Source organism: Quercus lobata, chromosome 1 (assembly GCF_001633185.2).
Source record: "Quercus lobata isolate SW786 chromosome 1, ValleyOak3.0 Primary Assembly, whole genome shotgun sequence".
Classification (NCBI taxonomy): domain Eukaryota; kingdom Viridiplantae; phylum Streptophyta; class Magnoliopsida; order Fagales; family Fagaceae; genus Quercus; species Quercus lobata.
In genome coordinates this window covers 37,106,065-37,114,955 of record NC_044904.1, presented here as the reverse complement: position 1 = coordinate 37,114,955, position 8,891 = coordinate 37,106,065, and the positions used below count along the sequence as shown (strand labels likewise).

The 8,891-nt window shown below is 37.9% G+C and overlaps 3 protein-coding genes across 3 annotated transcripts; 2 read left to right on the top strand and 1 right to left on the bottom strand.

The window, feature by feature from the left end:
• Positions 1–349: 349 nt before the first annotated feature.
• LOC115989150 (pentatricopeptide repeat-containing protein At2g28050-like) lies at positions 350–2,607 on the top strand. The gene has a single exon (XM_031112813.1). The coding sequence runs from the start codon at positions 547–549 to the stop codon at positions 1,975–1,977; it is 1,431 nt and encodes a 476-aa protein (XP_030968673.1). The 5' UTR covers positions 350–546; the 3' UTR covers positions 1,978–2,607.
• A 166-nt stretch (positions 2,608–2,773) lies between these two features.
• LOC115952435 lies at positions 2,774–3,520 on the top strand. The gene has a single exon (XM_031069645.1). The coding sequence runs from the start codon at positions 2,912–2,914 to the stop codon at positions 3,359–3,361; it is 450 nt and encodes a 149-aa protein (XP_030925505.1). The 5' UTR covers positions 2,774–2,911; the 3' UTR covers positions 3,362–3,520.
• A 579-nt stretch (positions 3,521–4,099) lies between these two features.
• LOC115989140 lies at positions 4,100–8,891 on the bottom strand. Its single transcript, XM_031112805.1, has 6 exons — positions 8,340–8,891; positions 7,547–7,741; positions 7,178–7,417; positions 5,835–6,052; positions 4,943–5,197; positions 4,100–4,665 (listed from the first exon to the last, which is right to left on the bottom strand). The coding sequence occupies exons 1-6, from the start codon at positions 8,662–8,664 to the stop codon at positions 4,384–4,386; spliced, it is 1,515 nt and encodes a 504-aa protein (XP_030968665.1). The 5' UTR covers positions 8,665–8,891; the 3' UTR covers positions 4,100–4,383.

Here is an 8,891-nt window from a genome sequence, read left to right as displayed (position 1 = left end):
TTGCTTGTTCCCTTATTTTTCTTAGTTGAATATTTTGTACTTTTAAAGTCCTATTAGTTTAGGCAATGGCAGGGCCCATCAATTTGGTGCTAAGTCTTGTCCTGCAAATAGTTCTTTTCAAGATAGTTTGTATTCTCACAAACAAAATTATTATGATTTAAAAAGAAAAAAAGAAAAAAAAGAGCTCAGCTTAGAAGCTTTATTCAAGCATTCAGGCTCATACCGGTTATAACGGTCCCTTTCTTTCGGCCACGTATACCGCAAGGACAAGCTGATTGGACCTTAACGTTAATGGACTTAGATTTAAACCTCGCATGGGCCCAAAAATAAAGGCCACGCACGGGTTTGTTCTTCTTCTTCAATGTTTTTCTTCTTCAATCTTCAGTCTTCACAGGTTTGTTCTCGCTCTTTACAACCCATTGAAACAACTATAAAGAGATGCTTTAGTTTGTTAAACGGATGGGATTTTGTTAGGAATGAGCTGCTTGTAAACAAGTTCCAATTGAAAATGATCCTTCTTTCAATAATCTATTCTAATTTCTAAGTATGTCTCTCCAAAACCTCCTCAAAACCCTGAAAACTGTGAAAAGAAGTCACCGTCCAAACTTTTCCCCTACCCCTAAACCCTACCGGGAAATAACGCAAATTATCTCTAAACCCCTAAAACCCTCCTCAGCTTCCAAACCACTCAGCGCCACAACCACCACTTTCCTCTCCAATCTCAACCCCACCACACTCCTCCATGTTCTCACTGACCCAGAACTCAAATCCTCTAAATGCTTACGTTTCTTCAATTTTCTCCTCCACAACCAATCTCTCTTGTCCTTCAGACCTGACCTGCAAGCCCACTTGACCTTAATTTGCAGGCTTCTTAGGGAAAGAAGGTTCTCAGATGCTGAGAAAACCATGAAATCTGATTTGGTTTGCCAAAATCCCAGGTACCCATTTTCTGTTATTGCCTCTACAGTTGTGAATTGTTGCAATGATCCAAAAGTTATAGCCAAGTTTTTCAATTCTATGCTTAAGGTTTATTCGGATTGTAAATTGTTCGATTTAGTTTCTCAGGATTTTGATTATATGAAGAATAATGGAATTGAGATTGATGAGAGGACTTGTACTGTTCATTTGCTTGCACTTAAAAGTTGTGATCTTTTGCAATTGGTTTTAGACTTCTTTTATCAAATGGTTGAATCGGGTATTGAGGTTTCTGTGTATTCTTTGACAGTGGTGGTGGATGGGTTGTGTTGGAGTGGAGAGGTCAAGAGGGGTAGGGAGTTAGTGGAAGAGATGATTGGTAGAGGAATTAAGCCCAATATTGTTACATTCAATGTAATGGTGAATGCTTGTGCCAAGAGATGGAATTTTGAGGAGTTGGATTTGGTTTTGCTTTTGATGAAAAAGGAAAGAGTGGCATTCAATGACCATACGTATAAAGTTTTGATTGATGGGTTCACGAGTTCTGGCAAGGTTGACGCAGCTAACAAGTTGGTTTTGGAGATGCATGATAAAGGTTTAAAAGTGGATACTCATTTGTACAATTTGATTATTGATAGGTATTGTAGATTGGGGTCTATGGATGGTGCAATGTCAATGTTTGGTGAAATGACTGATAGAAGTGTTTTCCCTAACACTGATACGTATTGTGCTCTGATAAGTGGTCTTTGCAAGGCTGGAGAAATGGGGCTGGCAATGGCATATGTGAATATGATGCAGGGTAAAGGAATGGAACCAGAAAATGTTATGTTTAGTATGTTAATTGATGGTTTTTGCAATAAAGGGATGGTCGCTGAAGCTTTTGAGGTGCAAGTTCTGATGGAGAAGAAAGGATTTGCTACTGATTTAACTGTGTGTGACAAGATAGTGAGTGGGTTATGTAAGTTGAATCGGTTTGAGGAAGCAAAGAGGCTGCTGAACGTGATGGTTAAAAGAGGTGCAACCCCAGAAATAGCAAGTTTCACTATGCCATTTGATATTTGAAGCAGACGTGGGCTTTTTTGTGGAAGGGAAAGGACTGTTTTAGAGGATGGAGCAATGGGCATGTGTTCTAATATTCAGCACTTTGATAGACGGGAAAAGGAGGGAATTGCCAAGAGGCTTGTGACTTAGCGGCATTATCCAATTCTCCCATGAAGGAGAACTTGGATTCTAATCTCCTTCCCCAAATATAAATGTAGCCCGTACGCTTGTAGTTGAGATGAAAGATGAAGGTTTTATTCTGGACTGGACTCATTCTTAAATTAGAGTTCCTGGAAACTCTTTTGTTGCGGAAGGTGAAAGATTCACTAAGCTATTCTGTGATACATATATGAGGATGCATACATGGCAAAGTTTTCAGGCTTGTCAAAGGACTGGCAATTGGCAATCAAATGAAGCTTGGGATATGTATGATGATGAGATAGTAGAGAATTGTTAAAGGTGACAGGACCTTATCACCTCTCTTGATCTTGGGCTTCACTCGGCTAAATATATGACAGCTGTGCACAGTAGTCAGTAGAAGCATATATCTTAGACAGTCACACAGTTAAGAGCAATTGCTACCCACCTGGGATAAGCAAAAATATAATTGTGTATAAATAATTAATGAATAACGGTGTTTAATAAAATTGATTTCTGCTATTAATTGTGTTACTTTTTACTTCCTCTTATTTACTTGGGGTAAGGGTAAAAGACTTGACAACTGGGAAAAGCTGGGTTTTCTGGTTTTCCTCCAAAAGAGATAGATAAGCAAATAATTCAAACAGTACCAGACCGAAAGAAGAAGTGACGTAGAAGTTTGTAACTAAATAGAACTCTCACCAAACGGAACAAACTTTTGAACTCGTAAACATTCCCTATTGCTTCACAATTCACATAATCCCACCATAAATGCACGTGACCATCATGCCCTCCAAGTCCAACCCTTTAAGGTAAAATGCAGCCCAACAATTCCAGCAACCAAGGAATTCCATTCCGGTCAATTCTGATCCACTCCCTTTGGCTCACTATCGTTGGCATTGTCCTCTTCCTCCTTGCCACCGCCAACACACAAGCACTTATCTACGTCAAAGTTTTTGGTATATCCGGTGCAATTATCGCCACGGCTCCTTGGATTACACAGCTTATTGTTTCAATGGCAATTATCATTTTATACAAAGTTGGAGTTTGTGATCTAACATGGCTAGTGAAATCTGAGGTCTCAGGCTGTGGGAGTCGGAGAGAGGTTGATGAAGATTTTGATCAAGGTGCAGCTTTGCATAGGTTTGTTATTGCTCGTGGAAAAGTTAATGTGCGTGGAGAATATAATCTTAGAGACAGATTTGGCATGTTTGTGCGAGTTAATGAAAGAAACGGTCCTCAACTGCGGAGGAACATGACGGTTTGATCCTAGGCTTTGCTTAATAATAACAGAGTTTGTTTTGCACATTTTTAGTATTTTACCATTGCCAGATACCTCCTCTGCTCTGGTTGTCTTTGTTTGTAAGCCTTTTTCTTGCTCCATTTTGTTTCCCCCAATTAATGTGAAATTATTTAGTGTACAATATATGGGATCAACTAGGCCATTCAGGGCATTCAGCCAAAAAAAAAAAAAAAAAAAAAACTAAGCCATTCAGGGCTTCTTGTTTCTCTAGATATATGTAATTTGCTAATGAAGGATCTCATATATATATATTTTTAAAAATGTAACAAGTAAATGAAGGATCTCATATATATATATTTTTAAATGTAACAAGTAAATGCAAATATATTACGAGGAACCCATCTAAAATTTTTAGCCTTTTGTGCCTTCAATATCCAACAATGATCTAATTCTCAACAGGATTTTAACAAAGATGGTTTTGGCATGTTCATATAGTAGATGTAAATTTGATGGAAGATCTGGTCCTCGAATGAAAAAGCGGAGCTGTTTATTGGTAAAGCTTTAACCAGTGACATAGAAACTGAGTCTTTTACCGGACTAAAATCGTGGCTGGCAGAAAATGCAAGCTTTGTGAGCCGTAAGTGCTGGCATTATAGATTATCTCAGGGTTGCTAATCCCATAATTTAAATCTAAGCAACAGGATATATATATATATATATATATATAAAATAATAATAATAAGGCCCATTTTTCCTTTTCAATCCAACTAGGTGAAAATCAGAAGGAGATTCTGACCTACAATTGAGAATCAGAACAATTTATTTTCTCGTATACCTTTTGTAGTGTCAAACATGTCTAAAAGTTACCCCACACATCAGATGCCCTCAGAATCACCTTGAACTCCAAGACAAAAGACCTGATATACTTTTTTTAACCTTTTCATTTTTATCTTTATGCTCCATGAGCAACAGAGCAATCCTATGGTATACGTATATACATCGTAAGTTTCTAACGTAGACTAGAAGAATGATATAATCACTCAGTATTAACTCTTTTTGGCTGGATCGCCAGGTATTACCTCTTCCTGCTTTTCAGTCTCTTCCTGCTCTCTGGAATCACCTTCTACCAGAGCTTGATCTATTGCTATAGTATTGAGTGGGCCTTGTGGGGTTCCAAAAAGTGTAGTGAATATCTGCCTATGACATTCGTCACAAAAGTAGACGTAGGTAAAATGGCCCTCGTATGGGAGCTTATGTACCGCAGCTCCTGGTAGAACCCGGTGCACAAAATCAGTCATGGATGGCGGCACCACCCTATCATCCATCCCCTGAAAAAAGGATATCACAAAAATAGTGTTGATACCTCCAAGTAATAAGTAAACATCTATTCAAAGTTCTGTGTGAGTTTATAACTGATCTTCTTGTTGTCTCATCATCTTATTAAACATTAACTACATTAATCCAAATGTCTGTGAGGAAAAAAAGTCTATCGGAATTGATAATCAGACTACTTTAAGCTGATGATGTCCAAGTATCTATGGAGTGCTAGAGAATAAAACATTATTCAATCAAAACAAACATGAAGCAAATGGATATGCCACTAACCTGCCATAAGTGTATTGGGCCAAGGAAGCCTGTATATTCCTCTTTAGCTTCAGTGAGCATAGACTTGAGCCAATTGAGCAAGCCTTTCCCTCTTTGTTTCTTCTGTAATTTAAGGTCCGCAAGGCTGAAACCCCAATTTGAGACCTGTAATGCAGCTTCCTCCACAAAGGGTTTTGCATTTCCCTGCCTGATTGATTCTTCCACATCCCTTTGCCAAAATTCTTCATAAATTGGGTCCTCCATCAATGCTCTGTCCTAGAAAGATAAGCAATGTCTTCAATAATGACGCATACAAGCAAACAAGCAGCTAAATAGGCTTATCTAAAAGAACCAGAAAGTAAAAGCCTCAGAACAAGAATGCTTTTCTCCAGTTTTAAATGGCCAGCAGCATCAATCCTCTGTTACCATATAGCCTACAAGAACTATTGTGTAATCTACATAAATCACCAGCTCTATCCCTGTATCTTCACACTCACACACACACACACACAACACCCCCCCCCCCCCCTCTTTCTTTTCCCACAAGGACAGAGCACACAATAAATACAGGCTTTCTGAATACCCCAGAAGGAAATTTTCCACCCCGTCTATGCTCCACTATACAGGGGACTGTTCTTACTCATCTATACAAACAGCATAAAGGGTACTGGCATATAAAAGGACATGTCAGCCAAGATTTCACAGCTGTGTATAACTCTCCTTCCAATATTTGAGGGTAATGTGTTTCAACTGAAATTGCAAAAGTGCCTTACTGGAAACAGGAAAAAAGACGGGAAGGGAAAATAAAATACATCAGCAACCATCAGAAGACATCAAAGAGTAGTGATGGTACAAGGGTCAAATTTGTAGATATATTAATCTGAAAGAAATTATTGATGATAAAATGGCTCACCCTCTTTCCCAGTGACAATGAAAGCCACTTATCAATCTGACCATGCTTTCCAGACAAGAAGCTTCGATGGTAGAAGTAAGCGAGAAATCTAGGAAGCCTCCGAGCTAAAATGTACATAAATTTCCTCTTTTGAGTCCACTTCTCCCAAGTTCCACGTCTCTCTTCCTTAGTCATGATTGTATCATATGGATTAACCATTGGAGCAAACATGGCTGCACCTGTTATAATACAGAAAAACTATTCATTTCCTCAATCATATGTTCTGGATCATGGTCGTGTTATAAACTATTCTATCCTCTTGATGAATTTAGATTATTTAAAAAATTCAATTTCATGAATGAGCTCTAGCTCAAATTGCACCTCCTCCCCTTGTAGGAGTTGTGGGTTCAAGGGCTACCCATGACCCATCACCAGGTGCCCACATTACTTTCCAATAAAAGAAATTGATATCAACAACATGTCTATTAAGTAAGGCATCTTAATTCCTAATATGTCAAGACTTGTTTATATTGACATTGATTACCAAAGTTAACCAATAACTTGCCTTCTATTTTTTTTTTTTTTGTTTGCTGTTTACAAGTTCACTTCCTTCAACAGCAGCAGATTTTGAGGCTATGTCACCAGTATCAAGAATATCAAATCAATAAAAAGTGGCTTCAACCACACAGCACATTTAGTCTTTTTTACTTTACCATGCTAAACGTAGTTACAGCTTAGGATTAGTGCATACTGTCACCTCCTCTGTTGGACTTAATTATTTTTTTTCCTAGCCACTGCACTATTCATACAAAGCTTTCAACGAAGTTAAAATCTAGTGACTACATGTGCAATTTTGCCCCACAAGTTATATAAAAGAACAACTTTTTATTTTTCCTTTGATAAGTAATAATATAATATCTAAAGCTTAATTGATGGCAACTAAAACTTGTCTTCTGCAAATATTTTAGTCTCTTTATTTTGGGGGGAAAGCAGGGGGAAGGGGGGTTGTGGAAATTTTCTTTGATCAAGTCCTTTACCAACTGAGGAGAACCTTATAAAAAATCAAATAAATTTAAAAAAGTAATTTCCACCACATTTATTCTGCATGAGGAAAAGCAAATCTATATCTATATAGTGAGAGTAGTGTCATTACATTTCACAGGGAAAGGTAACCATGACCAAAAGATCAAGCATTCAGGAAACTCAAAACTCCAGAAAGGGACAAATACAAATTTCCTTCATAAAAACCAAATAAATGGTATTTATTATAATTTTATTTCATTCAAAGAGAGGTTCGTGTATTATTGATGTTCCACATTCTAGCCAAGCTAAGCTGATCAAAACAGATATTGGATGTTAAATACCTGCAAGTCTATCAGGAATGTATCTGAGTGCAGCCCAAGCATGCATGCTTCCACTTGAGTATCCCACTACCCAAAACTTGTCATTGACACCAACAGCATTTGCTAAGATTAACATGTCTATTGCTGATGACTCAAGATTTCTTTTAGGATGAGGATCACTCTCACCAAAACCCGGAAGATCATACGTTATCAAGCGAATGCCAAACTCTTCCAGCAGTGAAGCCTTAAGCCCAGGTATTCCTAATCAAAAAGACAATACAGAATCCAAAAAAAACAAAAAGTCAAAACATGTGGCTGATTTTACACAACACCAAATGTTACTCAAATGAACTGTGAAACTGTATTCTTTCATTTCTGCCATTGTACAACCTGCAAGCCTGGAGGAAAGGAAAGTATGTGGAGCAATCATAGAAAATCTAGCTCTTTCAGCCGAAACACCTTGCTCCTTGTATGCCAAATATCTACCATCCGGAAGCACTATGAGCTTAGCACTAGGTGGATGTAGGTACACTTTCTTCATCAACAGGACGGGGGAGGTATCCTGTTCGGTATTAATTTTCAAGGCTGCAAATTAACTAACCATGTCAGAATTTACTAGAGTCTAGAAGACATATACAAAAACATACAAGCATCTCAGGAACATACATAACAAAAGCTATACTCTAAATGAACTCACGACTACAAAGACTAATCATTAGGTTTTGTATCTTAGGTTCCTCGAATAAATTCAATTATGTGGCCTTGGAAGCTGTAACTAACTAACTATAAACAAGGAAGTGCATTGGGCAATAAGCCTCATGGTTCAATTTCATTGAGGAACTTAAGGTATAGCACCTAAGTAACTGTACCTAAGTTTTGTCATATGTAATACAGTTTTTCTATAAATTTGAGACAAAGAAGGAAAGGATTTGAGTTACAGTTAAAATCCCATACAACATACTAGGAAAGCATTATAACAAAACATCATGAAACTACATATTACAAAATAGGATAAGATTTGAAGCCAATCAAAATCAATCAATCGTCAAACCAAAAAAAATAATCCAAACATTCACCAAATCCCAAACAAAGATTAAACCCGAGTTCTTTTGTCCCCAAAAAACATTCCACTTTCTAAGATCCAAAATTAAAACAAAAACAGAAGTATTAGAAACTGAAATACCTGAAAAAGCAATGAGAGAGACAAAGAAGATGACTAGCCAAGAGTGCAAGGGGTTCTTATCTTCAGGCAGGAACTGATTGAAGAAGCTAAGATTGTGACCAAGTCTCTCACAAAAAGGCTCACCAATATTCCTCCACAAGTAAGAACCCTTTCCCAACTTTCTAGCAATGTAGGAGTCTTCTCTCACTACACTCTGTCTCACTATATCCCTGCACCCTTTTCCTAACGCCACCGTAATCTCCGCCGCCGCCTTCATAAACTCCGTTGCCTTATCCGTCAACGGCAAGTCCTCCGGCACCCTCACATTACTATAAGCGCCTGACATATCTCTATTTTTTTAACTTTATTAGTTTTTGTATGGGTGCTCAAAATGAATAGTAGTAAGAAGAAGAAGAAGAAAGGGAGTTGGGGAATATTGATATTGGCTCATTTCGTGGAAATGTGGTGGAGAGTGGGTGTGGGGGCAAGTTATAAAAAAGGCTTCACTGGTACGCAAAGGTGGAGACGAGAGAGAGGGGGACCAAAAAAGTTTGACAATGAGAGAGAGAGTGA

Excerpts from the sequence above, each read along its gene's own strand:
- LOC115989150 (XM_031112813.1), top strand. The coding sequence starts at position 547 with ATGTCTCTCCAAAACCTCCTCAAAACCCTGAAAACTGTGAAAAGAAGT.
- LOC115952435 (XM_031069645.1), top strand. The coding sequence starts at position 2,912 with ATGCAGCCCAACAATTCCAGCAACCAAGGAATTCCATTCCGGTCAATT.
- LOC115989140 (XM_031112805.1), bottom strand. The coding sequence starts at position 8,664 with ATGTCAGGCGCTTATAGTAATGTGAGGGTGCCGGAGGACTTGCCGTTG. Across the intron at positions 7,742-8,339 it reads CTCTCTCATTGCTTTTTCAG|CCTTGAAAATTAATACCGAA; the intron begins GTATTTCAGTTT and ends GTTAATTTGCAG. Across the intron at positions 6,053-7,177 it reads CATTCCTGATAGACTTGCAG|GTGCAGCCATGTTTGCTCCA; the intron begins GTATTTAACATC and ends GTATTATAACAG.